The 21945-nt window shown below is 39.1% G+C and overlaps 1 protein-coding gene across 1 annotated transcript in view; it reads right to left on the reverse strand.

Annotated features, from left to right (window-relative positions):
* Positions 1 to 21945, reverse strand: part of LOC148436295 (voltage-dependent L-type calcium channel subunit alpha-1C-like) — a 138015-nt gene that overhangs the window by 19928 nt on the left and 96142 nt on the right. Inside the window, exons 12-17 of the mRNA XM_088465078.1 lie at positions 20139 to 20204; positions 19459 to 19550; positions 17492 to 17657; positions 3294 to 3421; positions 2181 to 2277; positions 166 to 268 (exon numbers count right to left, since the gene is read on the reverse strand). Coding sequence (XP_088321204.1) covers positions 166 to 268; positions 2181 to 2277; positions 3294 to 3421; positions 17492 to 17657; positions 19459 to 19550; positions 20139 to 20204 — 652 coding nt within the window. The remainder of the gene's footprint in view (positions 1 to 165; positions 269 to 2180; positions 2278 to 3293; positions 3422 to 17491; positions 17658 to 19458; positions 19551 to 20138; positions 20205 to 21945) is intronic.

A 21945-nucleotide genomic window follows, 5' to 3' on the forward strand; every position in this document is an offset into this window, starting at 1 on the left:
AACGAAAGCACACATGTGACTGGTTGCTACGGGTTACAGCAGCAGGGTAATGTGCAGTCTCTGCAGCAGTCTCCAGGACCGTCCTGAAGCATCGCCTGGTCAGTAGGCCGTAGTGTATAACGTGTGTGTGCGCGGGTCAGGGTCAGCACAAGAGGACATAATTACCATCAGTTTTAATGCATAGAGAGGTCCGAACCAGAGCAAAGAGAGTAGCATTAAACATGACCGTTCCATCGCTGTTCAGAGGCATATTCATGGCGACTAAGCGCTGTACGAGAGAGAGAGAGAATCAGGTAGGGACACATTTCTATGTCATTTAACAAATTTCAAAGGGTATTTGACCTTTCAGTTATTTAAAGAGGAACAGTCCTTATTTTTGCATTTTCCTTATACTCCCAGTTGTATATAACCACGATGGTCGTTGTGGCACCGTTGCAGGTCAGTGGGGCGGAATTAATAGATAAAAGTTCCTTCGGTTCCTGTCTGACTAGCTGCCAGATTTGCGCACTACGCCGTGGTGGTACTAACGATCCTCCATGTTAGAGAACTGTGGACAGTGTAAGATTGGTTATCAGCACCAACAATTACCAGACCAAAGTCCGCTTATGTTAACGGATCCTGTACCGCGAGTTTCATGCGTGGCGGCTGCTGTCAGCAAAACACCAAAAATCGTGGCCAAGTTTCTTTAAACAATTGCGTTGTTGATGGGACACGTCTGTCTCCATCACTAGGTAAATAAACGGTCCGACCAGAACAGTGTATTTATAAATGAATGTACTAATAATATTCACATATATAAATACAACTGTTTATTACCTGGAGATATTTTAATAAAATTGTGATCTCGGGCAGCGGACGTACGTTGGCCTAAAAAGTTGCCAAACTCCATAAGCTGGTCCCTATCAACAATTGTGATGCCCTAAAACGGGCGCGATGCACTGTATAACGATCTGACCCACATCCAGTCATTATCAGACATCGTCATAATTAGACTTTATAACTGCTCTCCGTATGCGATTAGGGTGGTCATCTACATTACTAAGCCCAGGTCTGATCCCGGCCTGATCACCAAGCTCCCGGGGTTGCGTGAGAATCAGGTGGGACTGTCGAGGGTGGAGTGGCAGGACGGGCAGCTGTATGACCCACTTAAATGACATTAAACTTTTTGAAAAACAAAAGCTGATAAGAGAGGAAAACAGCTTACATTCAGAGCCGCACATTGCATAGTAAGGGAACTTTAACTCTTATGAAACAAACTACACTGGTCTTTCCTATCAGGGAACTTTTATTCTAGGTATAGCGCCCATTTCCCACTACCAGGCGCAATGGTGTCACCCACCTCCTTTGGATTGTACTTCCAAGAAGTTACATTTGTTTTCCAATGGTGGATCATGGGTATCGGTCTTCTGTGATACTGAAATGTACTAAGGGCCTGATTCAGACCCGGACGCTAAGCCATGATAGCTCGCTATGGGCGATTGTCGCCCGTCTGCACATGCAGCAAAAATATGCATGCGCGAACCAGTCACTGTGGCCGGGAATCGTGCGCTCGTAGTACACAGACTGGACGCTACGTTGAGTGACAGATAGCGTCGTTTGTGGGTGGTAACAGGGGAAGGTGCTTGTGAACGGGGGAGTGGATGTGTGAACGCAGGCGTGTCTGGCCGTCAAAATGGCGTTAATTGGGCATGGAAGAGTCATTGTACACGTCATTTGGTTAATTTCAGCCTGCAGTGATCGCAGTGCTTGCGGCGGGGTAGGGTCTACCTCAAGCACTGCGTGCAGCTCCGATGGCTCTCGATGGTTCTGATTAATCATACACTTCCTGGAGATGATGTTAGTTAAGAAAGAAAAGTGGGCGTCTTTATACCGGCGTGCGTTCGCTCTGCCGTCGCTCTCTAAGACATAGAGGGCGTCCTTACACCAGACAATGCGATTGCGGATTTGCTACCCGGCCCCTTCTGGATGCGAGCGATCGCGGCTTAGCGTCCGGGTTTGAATCGCCCCCTAAGTCCCTTTCAATTTGCTAATGATCACACATTAAATTGGTTTCCATCTCAAGGGAAGATTCTGTACACCCCTTCCCCCTTAATCCATTGGAGGAAATCCACATTATAGTGTGGGGGGTGTTTCCTGATGGAGCAGTTCGGCGGAAACCATACTGCTGGGTATTTACTGACCTTACATGCCACACGGTGCGGGCACAGCTTCCCAAAGCCCAGGGGGGGTTGGATCCGCCTCAGCAGGGTCACAACGTCCAGGTGCTTGATTCGACCCCTAGGGAGACAGACACCAGGGGGCGTTACAGAGCTGACCTGTGCTAGAACCATAGTCACAAACTACGGCTATGGGGTTCCCTGGTTCTGCCCTTGGGTATAACACAAAGGGGCTTACGCGGAGTTAACCACAGTTCGGAAACCGTTACACCTGCATTGCGTGCACAGAACTAGAAGCGGATATTCGCCCGTATGCCGCGTTATACACGTCTGTCACCGCCGCTGCCTGTACGCCTGGCTCCACAGTCACCACTATCAGTGCACACTTACACCAGCGCAATCCTTGGCGCAAGAGATTAAATCAGACGCTCTTGTTCTCTGCATACACACAACTGTACATTGGGCCTGATACAGAGACGTGCGCTAATGTCGCCGCTGCTGATGCATCTGTGTACGCAGCTGCTTTGAAAACACATGGAAATGGCGCAGCCGCCGGGAGATGTATTGAGCCCCCCAATGAAGGCTTCGCAAAGCCAGGCATCGGCGTACAGAGACGCAGCAACGGTCGCCGATCGTTACATTATCGCAGTCCTGAGTAATCTATTGGTCCTGCAGAATGACCGCAGGAACTGAGACCCAGGAGCCATATTTCTTGTGTACGGATCGCAGGCGCAGGGTGTGACACGCCCCCCGGATCAGCTTTCATACTCTCTTCATATAATTATTTGCGGTTACCGCCCGAAAACACCTGAACAAACCGCAAATATTTCATGATATATGGGCCCCAGTGTGATGCTTCGGCCATGAGGAAGTGACACTGCCATCTAGTGACCGTAAAACAAACTTTATTTCCACTAATTCTATGTTGCAGTTACCAAGATTATTTTAATATGAAAGAGTGAGATCATATATAGGGACAAAATGTCAGAGATAGGAATAGTAAACCCTTCTCTGCATTTCATTCATTTAGTTATTGTAATGAAGAGAAATAAGAGATTATCACGTGAGGAGAATAAGCCCCTTCCTACGACGTCACGCCCACCGTATATACGTGCGGATTCTGTGTCACACTCTTACTTGGCCTCTGGATCGTACTCTGCCCAAATCCGTTTAAATTCATCCAAATGATGAGGGCCCAATATGGACCAATCCCGCGTCAGATAGTCAAAATTATCCATAATGACCGCGACAAACAGATTGATGATCTGAAGAGAGAAAGACGAGACAATGTCAGGGTAACGTACAGGAATCACACACTTAGCGCAGGGGGGTCCGGGGTGTGGCCTGCGGACACGAGCACCTCTAAACAAGCACTTTCATGACAATTGTAATCAAGCATGTTCACACCATTTGTATATGCAGCAATTACAAGATATATCAGCAGTGCCCCTAGATGGTTATCAGTGATCCTAGAGGATTATCAGTGCACCTAGGGGATTATCAATGCACCTAGGAGATTATCAGTGCACCTAGGGGAATATCACTGCACCGAGGAGATTATCAGTGCACCTAGGGGATTATCAGTGCACCTAGGGGATTATCAGTGCACCTAGGGAATTATCACTGCACCTAGAGGATTATCAGTGCACCTAGAGGATAATCAGTGCACCTAGAGGATTATCAGTGCACCTAGGGGATTATCAGTGCACCTAGGGGATTATCAGTGCGCCTAGAGGATTATCAGTGCACCTAGAGGATTATCAGTGCACCTAGAGGATTATCACTGCACCTAGAGGATTATCAGTGCACCTAGAGGATTATCACTGCACCTAGAGGATTATCAGTGCACCTAAGAGAATGAGAATGTGCATAGAGAGAACTATAAGCATTATTATAACGCCACCCACCTCTAGTGGTGCAACGGCAGCTTCTCAGGGACTTCCAGGATGAGGATTATCAGTGCACCTAGGGGATTATCAGTGCACCTAGGGGATTATCAGTGCACCTAGAGGATTATCAGTGCACCTAGGGGATTATCAGTGCACCTAGAGGATAATCAGTGCACCTAGAGGATTATCAGTGCACCTAGGGGATTATCAGTGCACCTAGGGGATTATCAGTGCACCTAGAGGATTATCAGTGCACCTAGAGGATTATCAGTGCACCTAGAGGATTATCAGTGCACCTAGAGGATTATCACTGCACCTAGAGGATTATCAGTGCACCTAGGGGATTATCAGTGCACCTAGAGGATAATCAGTGCACCTAGAGGATTATCAGTGCACCTAGGGGATTATCAGTGCACCTAAGAGAATGAGAATGTGCATAGAGAGAACTATAAGCATTATTATAACGCCACCCACCTCTAGTGGTGCAACGGCAGCTTCTCAGGGACTTCCAGGATGAGGGTTATGCAATATAAGGGCCCGATTCAGCAAGGAACGCATCTGCTAATACGCCCGCAATCGGTCGATTGTTGTGTTCTGCGCATGCGTATGCATCGCAGTGCGTATGCTCGAACCAGCAATTGCGATCCGAACTGCGATTGCAGAGACTACGCAGACCCAGAGCAGAGTGATTGACAGGAAGTGCAGTTTGTGGGTGGTGATGGGCGGGAGAGGGGTCGGGTGAACTCAGGCATGCTAGTGCGTTGCAACGTTGTTGCAGGGGCGTGCATAAATTATCCACTGCGTGGCCATAACCAGCCTTAGCGCTGATAGCGTGCGCGGCTGGTAGCAATTTCTGAGTAAGGTCAGGGCTTGTGAGAGTGTGCGTATGCGTCCGATGTTACTCCATGTTACCGATGGTTTCACTATGTTTCCCTAGTATACGGATGTGAGTAACGGGAAGTTGGACGTCCTTATGTCAGGCTGCGATCGCAATGCGAATGCAAACATTTACATATCACCGCTGATATTAGCAACTGCGCTGCGTGTGTGTAAGCAGAATGGCGAACCGTAGTAAATGAGGCCCTAAGTACAGTCTACGCAAGGAATTCTTACGTTCTTGGCCTGAGCCCTGTAATTTTCTAATCATTAATCACATTTGTATGTTATTATGCCGATCATTTCCTAATAGCTGTATGTTATTATACCGATCATTTCCTAATAGCTATATGTTATTATACCGATCATTTCCTAATAGCTGTATGTTATTATACCGATCATTTCCTAATAGCTGTATGTTATTATACCGATCATTTCCTAATAGCTATATGTTATTATGCCGATCATTTCCTAATAGCTGTATGTTATTATACCGATCATTTCCTAATAGCTATATGTTATTATACCGATCATTTCCTAATAGCTGTATGTTATTATGCCGATCATTTCCTAATAGCTATATGTTAATATGCCAATCATTTCCTAATAGCTATATGTTATTATGCCGATCATTTCCTAATAGCTGTATGTTATTATGCCGATCATTTCCTAATAGCTGTATGTTATTATGCCGATCATTTCCTAATAGCTATATGTTATTATGCCGATCATTTCCTAATAGCTATATGTTATTATGCCGATCATTTCCTAATAGCTATATGTTATTATACCGATCATTTCCGAATAGCTATATGTTATTATACCGATCATTTCCTAATAGCTATATGTTATTATGCCGATCATTTCCTAATAGCTATATGTTATTATGCCGATCATTTCCTAATAGCTATATGTTATTATACCGATAATTTCCTAATAGCTATATGTTATTTTACCGATCATTTCCTAATAGCTGTATGTTATTATGCCGATCATTTCCTAATAGCTATATGTTATTATACCGATCATTTCCTAATAGCTATATGTTATTATACAGATCATTTCCTAATAGCTATATGTTATTATACCGATCATTTCCTAATAGCTATATGTTATTATGCCGATCATTTCCTAATAGCTATATGTTATTATACCGATCATTTCCTAATAGCTATATGTTATTATACCGATCATTTCCTAATAGCTGTATGTTATTATACCGATCATTTCCTAATAGCTGTATGTTATTATACCGATCATTTCCTAATAGCTGTATGTTATTATACCGATCATTTCCTAATAGCTGTATGTTATTATACCGATCATTTCCTAATAGCTATATGTTATTATGCCGATCATTTCCTAATAGCTGTATGTTATTATACCGATCATTTCCTAATAGCTGTATGTTATTATACCGATCATTTCCTAATAGCTGTATGTTATTATACCGATCATTTCCTAATAGCTGTATGTTATTATACCGATCATTTCCTAATAGCTATATGTTATTATGCCGATCATTTCCTAATAGCTGTATGTTATTATACCGATCATTTCCTAATAGCTATATGTTATTATACCGATCATTTCCTAATAGCTGTATGTTATTATGCCGATCATTTCCTAATAGCTATATGTTAATATGCCGATCATTTCCTAATAGCTATATGTTATTATGCCGATCATTTCCTAATAGCTGTATGTTATTATGCCGATCATTTCCTAATAGCTGTATGTTATTATGCCGATCATTTCCTAATAGCTATATGTTATTATGCCGATCATTTCCTAATAGCTATATGTTATTATGCCGATCATTTCCTAATAGCTATATGTTATTATACCGATCATTTCCGAATAGCTATATGTTATTATACCGATCATTTCCTAATAGCTATATGTTATTATGCCGATCATTTCCTAATAGCTATATGTTATTATGCCGATCATTTCCTAATAGCTATATGTTATTATACCGATCATTTCCTAATAGCTATATGTTATTTTACCGATCATTTCCTAATAGCTGTATGTTATTATGCCGATCATTTCCTAATAGCTATATGTTATTATACCGATCATTTCCTAATAGCTATATGTTATTATACAGATCATTTCCTAATAGCTATATGTTATTATACCGATCATTTCCTAATAGCTATATGTTATTATACCGATCATTTCCTAATAGCTATATGTTATTATGCCGATCATTTCCTAATAGCTATATGTTATTATACCGATCATTTCCTAATAGCTGTATGTTATTATGCCGATCATTTCCTAATAGCTATATGTTATTATACCGATCATTTCCTAATAGCTGTATGTTATTATACCGATCATTTCCTAATAGCTATATGTTATTATACCAATCATTTCCTAATAGCTGTATGTTATTATGCCGATCATTTCCTAATAGCTATATGTTATTATGCCGATCATTTCCTAATAGCTATATGTTATTTTACCGATCATTTCCTAATAGCTGTATGTTATTATACCGATCATTTCCTAATAGCTATATGTTATTTTACCGATCATTTCCTAATAGCTATATGTTATTATGCCGATCATTTCCTAATAGCTATATGTTATTATGCCGATCATTTCCTAATAGCTATATGTTATTATGCCGATCATTTCCTAATAGCTATATGTTATTATACCGATCATTTCCTAATAGCTGTATGTTATTATGCCGATCATTTCCTAATAGCTATATGTTATTATACCGATCATTTCCTAATAGCTGTATGTTATTATACCGATCATTTCCTAATAGCTATATGTTATTATGCCGATCATTTCCTAATAGCTATATGTTATTATGCCGATCATTTCCTAATAGCTGTATGTTATTATGCTGATCATTTCCTAATAGCTATATGTTATTATACCGATCATTTCCTAATAGCTGTATGTTATTATACCGATCATTTCCTAATAGCTATATGTTATTATACCGATCATTTCCTAATAGCTATATGTTATTATACCGATCATTTCCTAATAGCTATATGTTATTATGCCAATCATTTCCTAATAGCTATATGTTATTATACCGATCATTTCCTAATAGCTATATGTTATTATGCCAATCATTTCCTAATAGCTGTATGTTATTATGCCGATCATTTCCTAATAGCTATATGTTATTATACCGATCATTTCCTAATAGCTATATGTTATTATGCCGATCATTTCCTAATAGCTGTATGTTATTATACCGATCATTTCCTAATAGCTATATGTTATTATGCTGATCATTTCCTAATAGCTATATGTTATTATGCCGATCATTTCCTAATAGCTATATGTTATTATACCGATCATTTCCTAATAGCTGTATGTTATTATGCCGATCATTTCCTAATAGCTATATGTTATTATGCCGATCATTTCCTAATAGCTGTATGTTATTATGCCGATCATTTCCTAATAGCTGTATGTTATTATACCGATCATTTCCTAATAGCTGTATGTTATTATACCGATCATTTCCTAATAGCTATATGTTATTATGCCGATCATTTCCTAATAGCTATATGTTATTATACCGATCATTTCCTAATAGCTATATGTTATTATACCGATCATTTCCTAATAGCTATATGTTATTATGCCGATCATTTCCTAATAGCTGTATGTTATTATGCCGATCATTTCCTAATAGCTATATGTTATTATACCGATCATTTCCTAATAGCTATATGTTATTATACCGATCATTTCCTAATAGCTGTATGTTATTATACCGATCATTTCCTAATAGCTGTATGTTATTATGCCGATCATTTCCTAATAGCTGTATGTTATTATACCGATCATTTCCTAATAGCTGTATGTTATTATGCCGATCATTTCCTAATAGCTATATGTTATTATGCCGATCATTTCCTAATAGCTATATGTTATTATACCGATCATTTCCTAATAGCTATATGTTATTATGCCGATCATTTCCTAATAGCTGTATGTTATTATGCCGATCATTTCCTAATAGCTGTATGTTATTATGCCGATCATTTCCTAATAGCTATATGTTATTATACCGATCATTTCCTAATAGCTATATGTTATTATGCCGATCATTTCCTAATAGCTGTATGTTATTATGCCGATCATTTCCTAATAGCTATATGTTATTATACCGATCATTTCCTAATAGCTATATGTTATTATACCGATCATTTCCTAATAGCTATATGTTATTATACCGATCATTTCCTAATAGCTGTATGTTATTATGCCAATCATTTCCTAATAGCTATATGTTATTATGCCGATCATTTCCTAATAGCTATATGTTATTATACCGATCATTTCCTATTAGCTATATGTTATTATACCGATCATTTCCTAATAGCAATGTTATTATGCCGATCATTTCCTAATAGCTATATGTTATTATACCGATCATTTCCTAATAGCTGTATGTTATTATACCGATCATTTCCTAATAGCTATATGTTATTATACCGATCATTTCCTAATAGCTGTATGTTATTATACCGATCATTTCCTAATAGCTGTATGTTATTATGCCGATCATTTCCTAATAGCTATATGTTATTATACCGATCATTTCCTAATAGCTATATGTTATTATACCGATCATTTCCTAATAGCTGTATGTTATTATACCGATCATTTCCTAATAGCTGTATGTTATTATGCCGATCATTTCCTAATAGCTATATGTTATTATACCGATCATTTCCTATTAGCTATATGTTATTATACCGATCATTTCCTAATAGCAATGTTATTATGCCGATCATTTCCTAATAGCTATATGTTATTATACCGATCATTTCCTAATAGCTGTATGTTATTATACCGATCATTTCCTAATAGCTATATGTTATTATACCGATCATTTCCTAATAGCTGTATGTTATTATACCGATCATTTCCTAATAGCTGTATGTTATTATGCCGATCATTTCCTAATAGCTATATGTTATTATACCGATAATTTCCTAATAGCTATATGTTATTATACCGATCATTTCCTAATAGCTATATGTTATTATATCGATCATTTCCTAATAGCTGTATGTTATTATGCCGATCATTTCCTAATAGCTATATGTTATTATGCCGATCATTTCCTAATAGCTATATGTTATTATGCCGATCATTTCCTAATAGCTGTATGTTATTATGCCGATCATTTCCTAATAGCTATATGTTATTATACCAATCATTTCCTAATAGCTGTATGTTATTATGCCGATCATTTCCTAATAGCTATATGTTATTATGCCGATCATTTCCTAATAGCTATATGTTATTATGCCGATCATTTCCTAATAGCTATATGTTATTATACCGATCATTTCCTAATAGCTATATGTTATTATACCGATCATTTCCTAATAGCTGTATGTTATTATACCGATCATTTCCTAATAGCTATATGTTATTATGCCGATCATTTCCTAATAGCTGTATGTTATTATGCCGATCATTTCCTAATAGCTATATGTTATTATACCGATCATTTCCTAATAGCTATATGTTATTATACCGATCATTTCCTAATAGCTGTATGTTATTATACCGATCATTTCCTAATAGCTGTATGTTATTATGCCGATCATTTCCTAATAGCTGTATGTTATTATACCGATCATTTCCTAATAGCTGTATGTTATTATGCCGATCATTTCCTAATAGCTATATGTTATTATGCCGATCATTTCCTAATAGCTATATGTTATTATACCGATCATTTCCTAATAGCTATATGTTATTATGCCGATCATTTCCTAATAGCTGTATGTTATTATGCCGATCATTTCCTAATAGCTGTATGTTATTATGCCGATCATTTCCTAATAGCTATATGTTATTATACCGATCATTTCCTAATAGCTATATGTTATTATGCCGATCATTTCCTAATAGCTGTATGTTATTATGCCGATCATTTCCTAATAGCTATATGTTATTATACCGATCATTTCCTAATAGCTATATGTTATTATACCGATCATTTCCTAATAGCTATATGTTATTATACCGATCATTTCCTAATAGCTGTATGTTATTATGCCAATCATTTCCTAATAGCTATATGTTATTATGCCGATCATTTCCTAATAGCTATATGTTATTATACCGATCATTTCCTATTAGCTATATGTTATTATACCGATCATTTCCTAATAGCAATGTTATTATGCCGATCATTTCCTAATAGCTATATGTTATTATACCGATCATTTCCTAATAGCTGTATGTTATTATACCGATCATTTCCTAATAGCTATATGTTATTATACCGATCATTTCCTAATAGCTGTATGTTATTATACCGATCATTTCCTAATAGCTGTATGTTATTATGCCGATCATTTCCTAATAGCTATATGTTATTATACCGATCATTTCCTAATAGCTATATGTTATTATACCGATCATTTCCTAATAGCTGTATGTTATTATACCGATCATTTCCTAATAGCTGTATGTTATTATGCCGATCATTTCCTAATAGCTATATGTTATTATACCGATCATTTCCTATTAGCTATATGTTATTATACCGATCATTTCCTAATAGCAATGTTATTATGCCGATCATTTCCTAATAGCTATATGTTATTATACCGATCATTTCCTAATAGCTGTATGTTATTATACCGATCATTTCCTAATAGCTATATGTTATTATACCGATCATTTCCTAATAGCTGTATGTTATTATACCGATCATTTCCTAATAGCTGTATGTTATTATGCCGATCATTTCCTAATAGCTATATGTTATTATACCGATAATTTCCTAATAGCTATATGTTATTATACCGATCATTTCCTAATAGCTATATGTTATTATATCGATCATTTCCTAATAGCTGTATGTTATTATGCCGATCATTTCCTAATAGCTATATGTTATTATGCCGATCATTTCCTAATAGCTATATGTTATTATGCCGATCATTTCCTAATAGCTGTATGTTATTATGCCGATCATTTCCTAATAGCTATATGTTATTATACCAATCATTTCCTAATAGCTGTATGTTATTATGCCGATCATTTCCTAATAGCTATATGTTATTATGCCGATCATTTCCTAATAGCTATATGTTATTATGCCAATCATTTCCTAATAGCTATATGTTATTATACCGATCATTTCCTAATAGCTATATGTTATTATACCGATCATTTCCTAATAGCTGTATGTTATTATGCCGATCATTTCCTAATAGCTATATGTTATTATGCCGATCATTTCCTAATAGCTATATGTTATTATGCCGATCATTTCCTAATAGCTATATGTTATTATGCCGATCATTTCCTAATAGCTATATGTTATTATACCGATCATTTCCTAATAGCTATATGTTATTATACCGATCATTTCCTAATAGCTGTATGTTATTATGCCGATCATTTCCTAATAGCTGTATGTTATTATGCCGATCATTTCCTAATAGCTGTATGTTATTATACCGATCATTTCCTAATAGCTATATGTTATTATGCCGATCATTTCCTAATAGCTGTATGTTATTATGCCGATCATTTCCTAATAGCTATATGTTATTATGCCGATCATTTCCTAATAGCTGTATGTTATTATACCGATCATTTCCTAATAGCTATATGTTATTATACCGATCATTTCCTAATAGCTGTATGTTATTATACCGATCATTTCCTAATAGCTGTATGTTATTATACCGATCATTTCCTAATAGCTGTATGTTATTATACCGATCATTTCCTAATAGCTGTATGTTATTATGCCGATCATTTCCTAATAGCTATATGTTATTATACCGATCATTTCCTAATAGCTATATGTTATTATACCGATCATTTCCTAATAGCTGTATGTTATTATACCGATCATTTCCTAATAGCTATATGTTATTATACCGATCATTTCCTAATAGCTATATGTTATTATACCGATCATTTCCTAATAGCTGTATGTTATTATGCCGATCATTTCCTAATAGCTGTATGTTATTATGCCGATCATTTCCTAATAGCTATATGTTATTATGCCGATCATTTCCTAATAGCTGTATGTTATTATGCCGATCATTTCCTAATAGCTATATGTTATTATGCCGATCATTTCCTAATAGCTGTATGTTATTATGCCGATCATTTCCTAATAGCTGTATGTTATTATACCGATCATTTCCTAATAGCTGTATGTTATTATGCCGATCATTTCCTAATAGCTATATGTTATTATACCGATCATTTCCTAATAGCTGTATGTTATTATACCGATCATTTCCTAATAGCTATATGTTATTATACCGATCATTTCCTAATAGCTATATGTTATTATACCGATCATTTCCTAATAGCTATATGATATTATACCGATCATTTCCTAATAGCTGTATGTTATTATACCGATCATTTCCTAATAGCTATATGTTATTATACCGATCATTTCCTAATAGCTATATGTTATTTTACCGATCATTTCCTAATAGCTGTATGTTATTATACCGATCATTTCCTAATAGCTATATGATATTTTACCGATCATTTCCTAATAGCTATGTGTTATTATGCCGATCATTTCCTAATAGCTATATGTTATTATGCCGATCATTTCCTAATAGCTATATGTTATTATACCGATCATTTCCTAATAGCTATATGTTATTATACCGATCATTTCCTAATAGCTGTATGTTATTATGCCGATCACTTCCTAATAGCAATGTTATTATACCGATCATTTCCTAATAGCTATATGTTATTATACCGATCATTTCCTAATAGCTATATGTTATTATGCCGATCATTTCCTAATAGCTATATGTTATTATACCAATCATTTCCTAATAGCTATATGTTATTATGCCGATCATTTCCTAATAGCTATATGTTATTATGCCGATCATTTCCTAATAGCTGTATGTTATTATACCGATCATTTCCTAATAGCTATATGTTATTATACCGATCATTTCCTAATAGCTATATGTTATTATACCGATCATTTCCTAATAGCTATATGTTATTATAATGATCATTTCCTAATAGCTATATGTTATTATACCGATCATTTCCTAATAGCTGTATGTTATTATGCCGATCATTTCCTAATAGCTATATGTTATTATACCGATCACTTCCTAATAGCTATATGTTATTATACCGATCATTTCCTAATAGCTATATGTTATTATGCCGATCATTTCCTAATAGCTATATGTTATTATGCCGATCATTTCCTAATAGCTATATGTTATTATACCGATCATTTCCTAATAGCTATATGTTATTATACCGATCATTTCCTAATAGCTATATGTTATTATGCCGATCATTTCCTAATAGCTATATGTTATTATGCCGATCATTTCCTAATAGCTATATGTTATTATACCGATCATTTCCTAATAGCTATATGTTATTATGCCGATCATTTCCTAATAGCTGTATGTTATTATACCGATCATTACCTAATAGCTGTATGTTATTATGCCGATCATTTCCTAATAGCTGTATGTTATTATGCCGATCATTTCCTAATAGCTGTATGTTATTATGCCGATCATTTCCTAATAGCTGTATGTTATTATGCCGATCATTTCCTAATAGCTGTATGTTATTATGCCGATCATTTCCTAATAGCTGTATGTTATTATACCGATCATTTCCTAATAGCTGTATGTTATTATACCGATCATTTCCTAATAGCTGTATGTTATTATACCGATCATTTCCTAATAGCTGTATGTTATTATACCGATCATTTCCTAATAGCTGTATGTTATTATGCCGATCATTTCCTAATAGCTATATGTTATTATACCGATCATTTCCTAATAGCTGTATGTTATTATACCGATCATTTCCTAATAGCTGTATGTTATTATGCCGATCATTTCCTAATAGCTATATGTTATTATACCGATCATTTCCTAATAGCTATATGTTATTATGCCGATCATTTCCTAATAGCTATATGTTATTATGCCGATCATTTCCTAATAGCTATATGTTATTATGCCGATCATTTCCTAATAGCTATATGTTATTATGCCGATCATTTCCTAATAGCTATATGTTATTATGCCGATCATTTCCTAATAGCTATATGTTATTATACCGATCATTTCCTAATAGCTGTATGTTATTATACCGATCATTTCCTAATAGCTATATGTTATTATGCCGATCATTTCCTATTAGCTATATGTTATTATACCGATCATTTCCTAATAGCTATATGTTATTATACCGATCATTTCCTAATAGCTATATGTTATTATACCGATCATTTCCTAATAGCTATATGTTATTATGCCGATCATTTCCTAATAGCTATATGTTATTATACCGATCATTTCCTAATAGCTGTATGTTATTATACCGATCATTTCCTAATAGCTATATGTTATTATGCCGATCATTTCCTAATAGCTGTATGTTATTATGCCGATCATTTCCTAATAGCTATATGTTATTATGCCGATCATTTCCTAATAGCTGTATGTTATTATACCGATCATTTCCTAATAGCTATATGTTATTATACCGATCATTTCCTAATAGCTGTATGTTATTATGCCGATCATTTCCTAATAGCTATATGTTATTATGCCGATCATTTCCTAATAGCTATATGTTATTATGCCGATCATTTCCTAATAGCAATGTTATTATGCCGATCATTTCCTAATAGCTATATGTTATTATACCGATCATTTCCTAATAGCTATATGTTATTATGCCGATCATTTCCTAATAGCTGTATGTTATTATGCCGATCATTTCCTAATAGCAATGTTATTATGCCGATCATTTCCTAATAGCTGTATGTTATTATACAGATCATTTCCTAATAGCTGTATGTTATTATGCCGATCATTTCCTAATAGCTGTATGTTATTATACCGATCATTTCCTAATAGCTGTATGTTATTATACAGATCATTTCCTAATAGCTGTATGTTATTATGCCGATCATTTCCTAATAGCTATATGTTATTATACCGATCATTTCCTAATAGCTATATGTTATTATGCCGATCATTTCCTAATAGCTGTATGTTATTATACAGATCATTTCCTAATAGCTGTATGTTATTATGCCGATCATTTCCTAATAGCTGTATGTTATTATACCGATCATTTCCTAATAGCTATATGTTATTATACCGATCATTTCCTAATAGCTGTATGTTATTATGCCGATCATTTCCTAATAGCTGTATGTTATTATACCGATCATTTCCTAATAGCTATATGTTATTATACAGATCATTTCCTAATAGCTATATGTTATTATGCCGATCATTTCCTAATAGCTATATGTTATTATACCGATCACTTCCTAATAGCTATATGTTATTATACCGATCATTTCCTAATAGCTATATGTTATTATACCAATCATTTCCTAATAGCTATATGTTATTATACAGATCATTTCCTAATAGCTATATGTTATTATGCCGATCATTTCCTAATAGCTATATGTTATTATGCCGATCATTTCCTAATAGCTATATGTTATTATACCGATCATTTCCTAATAGCTATATGTTATTATACCGATCATTTCCTAATAGCTATATGTTATTATGCCGATCATTTCCTAATAGCTATATGTTATTATACCGATCATTTCCTAATAGCTATATGTTATTATGCCGATCATTTCCTAATAGCTATATGTTATTATACCAATCATTTCCTAATAGCTATATGTTATTATACCAATCATTTCCTAATAGCTATATGTTATTATACCGATCATTTCCTAATAGCTATATGTTATTATACAGATCATATCCTAATAGCTATATGTTATTATATCGATCATTTCCTAATAGCTATATGTTATTATGCCGATCATTTCCTAATAGCTATATGTCATTATTCAGATTATTTCCTAATAGCTATATGTTATTATAATGATCATTTCCTAATAGCTATATGTTATTATACCGATCATTTCCTAATAGCTATATGTTATTATGCCGATCATTTCCTAATAGCAATGTTATTATACCGATCATTTCCTAATAGCTATATGTTATTATACCGATCATTTCCTAATAGCTGTATGTTATTATACCGATCATTTCCTAATAGCTATATGTTATTATGCCGATCATTTCCTAATAGCTGTATGTTATTATGCCGATCATTTCCTAATAGCTATATGTTATTATACCGATCATTTCCTAATAGCTGTATGTTATTATACCGATCATTTCCTAATAGCAATGTTATTATACCGATCATTTCCTAATAGCAATGTTATTATACCGATCATTTCCTAATAGCAATGTTATTATACCAATCATTTCCTAATAGCTGTATGTTATTATGCCGATCATTTCGTAATAGCTATATGTTATTAATATACTCCGAGTGCATCCCGACGCCTACATGCATTGGGTCAGCCCTCAAAATGGCCGTCTCCGTTGAGCGCAGGCTAGCAGCAGGAAATATACGTTATCAGGCAAACACTCAGCCATGGCCCGAGATCAGAGACTTTCCTATGTTTGGGTCCTGGGGCCATCTTTTGCCCATGGAGCTCGCACTCACCAGGAAGGCGCAGAGCATGTAGAAGCTGATAAAGTAGAAGACAGCAAAGCTGCTGCCACAAGTGAAGTCTTCTTCTATGGCGGGTGGGGTCTCAGAGTCGGGGTCACACTTCTTGTAGGGGAGACAGGCTAGCATGATCTCCTGCCAGGCTTCCCCGGTGGCGCATCTGCATCGTAAAGATGAGAGTCAGAACCTGAGCAACAGGAGGAGTGGGAAGGACGGGGGAGGGGCATGGGAGGACGGGGAAGGGGTTTGGGGAGGATAGGGGAGGGGCATGGGAGGACGAGAGAGGGGTGTGGGAAGGATGGGGGAGGGTGTGGGAGGACAGGGAAGGGGTGTGGGAAGGACGGAGGGGGGGTGTGGGAAGATCGGGGAGAGGTGTGGGAGAACGAGGGAGGGGTATGGGAGGACAGGGGAGGGGTGTGCGAAGGAAGGGGGAGGAGTGTGGGAGAATGAGGGAGGGGTGTGGAAGGATGGGGGAGGGGTGTGGGAAGAATGGGGGAGGGGTGTGGGAAGGACAGGGAAGGAGTGGTAAGAACTGGGGAGGGGTGTGGGAGGACGGGGTTGGGGTGTGGTAGAATGAGGGAGGGGTGTGAGAAGGACGGGGGAGGGGTGTGTGTAGGATGGGGGAGGGGGGTGGGAAGGACGGGGGAGGAGTGTGGCAGGATGGGGGAGAGATGGGAAGGACGGGGGAGGGGTGTGGTAGAATGAAGGAGTGGTGTGAGAAGGATGTGGGAGGGGTGTGGGGAGGATGGGGGAGGGGTGTGGGGAGGATGGGGGAGGGGTGTGGGGAGGACGGGAGTGGGGTGGGAAGGACGGGGGAATGGTGTAAGATGGACAGGGGGGTGTGGGAAGGACGGGAAGGGGTGTGGAAGGAAGGGGAAGGGGAGAATGAGGGAGGAGTGTGGGAAGGACGGGGGAGGGATGTGGGAAAGACGGGAGTGTGTGGGAGAATGGGGGAGGGATGTGGGAGGACGGGGGTGTGTGGGAGGATGGGGAGGGGTGGGAAGGACGGGGGAGGGGTGGAAAGGACAGGGGAGGGGTGTGGGAAGGACGGGGGTGTGTGGGAGGATGGGGGAGGGGTGGGAGGATGGGGGAGGGGTGGGAAGGATGGGGGAGGGTTGGGAAGGACAGGGGAGGGGTGTGGGAAGGACGGGGATGGGGGAGGGGTGTGGGAGGATGGGAAGGACGGGGGGGGTGGGAGGATGGGGTTGGGGGGGTGTTAAATAATAACAGTTAACATTTAACTGCACATAAAATATAGCTGATATGTACTATTATTATCTCTCTTATTCCAGCAGTTGTACACTAGTGCCGGCGCCATTGTCTGCAAATTACAGGGAGGAGACAGACGCATCCACGGGCGCCTTTGGCCTCCAGCCACCTACTTATTAGTTTATGGTAATGCGAGTATCAGACCGTCTGTGCAAGAATCTGCGCAACCACTTGCGTATGATTTGCTTCGCCCGCTGTTCTATCCGGCCGCCGCTGTCATTTATTGGTATCAGCACTTGCACCCACAATGTGCATCTCACCTGCGTCCGGATGCTTCAAACAAACACGTAAGTCAGGCCACATGCCTGCAACACTCCCGCGAGACACACCCATGAGACACGCCTGCATGGTTGCCGCCAAGAAACGCCAATTTTATGTAAGGCTACGTCCACCCGAGAGGCGGCCCACGCGGAGCCACTTTCTGTTGCGATTGTATCACTTGACACACGAGAAAACCCCCGTTTGCAGTTTTGCGCGGTCTGCGGAGATTTGTGAGATGCGTTTCCACTTGCGCCCGACTGAGATTCGAGCCCAGAGTGAGCAGGAATTCTAATGGGGGGAAAAAGCGCTTACACGGAAACCCTGCCAGCTCATCCCATCTCTCAGGCCGCAGGGCTTCCGTCTAGCTAGTTTCTAATATAAGCGCTCACCCCATCTCCGGCAGGTCAGCCCCCGTCCCCCTTTTCACAAACCTGAAGAGCAGCAGGACGGCTTGTGGGAAGGTCTGGAAGTTATTATTCCTGTTGATTTCCGAGGTGTCGTTCAAAGCGATTTTCCCGAAAACCTGCAGAGAGATTTCGTGTCAGTGGCCAGATGCCCCTGATGGGGGTAATGTGCTGCCCAAACTGCGCTCCTGACTCAAAGCGATAAGAGGTAATGGAAGGGGTTAAACAACCTGTTATTCTATAGCCAGGTTTGTATGCTGTATACTATAAGACAGGCCTGGCCAACCTGTGGCTCTCCAGCTGTTATTAATCTACAAGTCCTAGCATACCCTTCCACCGATCAGATGGTAAAGCATGCTGGGACTTGTAGTCTCACAACAGCTGGAGAGCCAGGGGTTGGCCAGGCCTGTTATAAGAGGCCATACAGGCAGTTGCCTACAGGCTCTGAGGAGTTGGAGCAGATCCTGTAGTCCTGTCTTTATTTAAGGATACTCACAGGTCGCAGTGGAGACAGCCATTGTGTACCACGAGCCTCAGCATTATCACTTCTTAGTGGTGTGATAGATCCTACAAAATGGCTGCCTCCAACAGACCCACCTCAGTGATAAATATGTACAGTGTATATAGGTTTCCACCAACTAAGAGGTCTACACTGTACACTGAAGGTTGATGCTATAAATGAGGAGGTGGCATTATGGGGTCCTTACCTGCATACCGATGACCGCATAGATAAAGAACAGCATTACAATAAGTAGGGCCACATAGGGGAGAGCCTGCGGATAACAGAACACAGAGGACACGGTCAGTGAGAGGGAGAAAACAGGGACAGGGAAATCAGTCACCGTTCAGCCCATCCCATATATAAAATATACCCCAGTCATTGTAACATAATAATCAGTGTGTTCTCATGAGGGAGGGACTGGCGGCTCCTGATGGGGAAGGAAAATAAATCTCTAATATCAGGGAAGGTCAGGCTATGCTGTAATACAGGGATGTGCTGTAATACAGGGCTGTGCTGTAATGCAGGGCTATGCTGTAATACAGGGATGTGCTGTAATACAGGGCTGTGCTGTAATGCAGGGATGTGCTGTAATGCAGGGATGTACTGTAATACAGGGCTGTGCTGTAATGCAGGGATGTGCTGTAATGCAGGCTGTGCTGTAATACAGGGATATACTGTAATGCAGGGATGTGCTGTAATGTAGGGCTGTGCTGTAATACAGGGCTGTGCTGTAATACAGGGCTGTGCTGTAATGCAGGGATGTGCTGTAATGCAGGGATGTGCTGTGATACAGGGATGTGCTGTGATACAGGGATGTGCTGTGATACAGGGCTGTGCGGTAATGCAGGGCTGTGCGGTAATGCAGGGCTGTGTTGTAATGCAGGGATGTGCTGTAATGCAGGGATGTGCTGTAATGCAGGGATGTGCTGTGATACAGGGATGTGCTGTGATACAGGGATGTGCTGTAATGCAGGGCTGTGCGGTAATGCAGGGCTGTGCGGTAATGCAGGAATGTGCTGTAATGCAGGGCTGTGCTGTAATGCAGCGCTGTGCTGTAATGCAGGGCTGTGCTGTAATGCAGGGATGTGCTGTAATGCAGGGCTGTGCTGTAATGCAGGGATGTGCTGTAATGTAGGGCTGTGCTGTAATGCAGGGCTGTGCTGTAATGCAGGGATGTGCTGTAATGCAGGGATGTGCTGTAATGCAGGGCTGTGCTGTAATGCAGGGCTGTGCTGTAATGCAGGGATGTGCTGTAATGCAGGGATGTGCTGTAATGCAGGGATGTGCTGTAATGTAGGGCTGTGCTGTAATGCAGGGATGTGCTGTAATGCAGGGCTGTGCTGTAATGCAGGACTGTGCTGTAAGACAGGGCTGTGCTGTAATACAGGGCTGTGCTGTGATGCAGGGATGTGCTGTGATGCAGGGATGTGCTGTGATGCAGGGATGTGCTGTGATACTTGCAGGGCTGTGCTGTAATGCAGAGCTGTGCTGTAATGCAGGGCTGTGCTGTAATACAGGGCTGTGCTGTAATGCAGGGATGTGCTGTAATGCAGGGCTGTGCTGTGATACAGGGATGTGCTGTGATACAGGGATGTGCTGTAATGCAGGGCTGTGCTGTAATACAGGGATGTGCTGTAATGCAGGGCTGTGCTGTAATGCAGGGCTGTGCTGTAATGCAGGGCTGTGCTGTAATACAGGGCTGTGCTGTAATGCAGGGCTGTGCTGTAATACAGGGCTGTGCTGTAATGCAGGGATGTGCTGTAATGCAGGGCTGTGCTGTAATGCAGGGATGTGCTGTAATACAGGGATGTGCTGTGATGCAGGGCTGTGCTGTAATACAGGGATGTGCTGTAATAGAGGGCTGTGCTGTAATACAGGGAAGTGCTGTAATAGAGGAATGTGCTGTAATACAGGTATGTGCTGTAATACAGGGCTGTGCTGTGATACAGGGCTGTGTTGTAACGCAGGGATGTGCTGTAATGCAGGGATGTGCTGTAAGACAGGGATGTGCT

This window comes from Taudactylus pleione, unplaced genomic scaffold (assembly GCF_031769625.1).
Source record: "Taudactylus pleione unplaced genomic scaffold, aTauple2 ptg001842l, whole genome shotgun sequence".
In the NCBI taxonomy this organism is placed as follows: domain Eukaryota; kingdom Metazoa; phylum Chordata; class Amphibia; order Anura; family Myobatrachidae; genus Taudactylus; species Taudactylus pleione.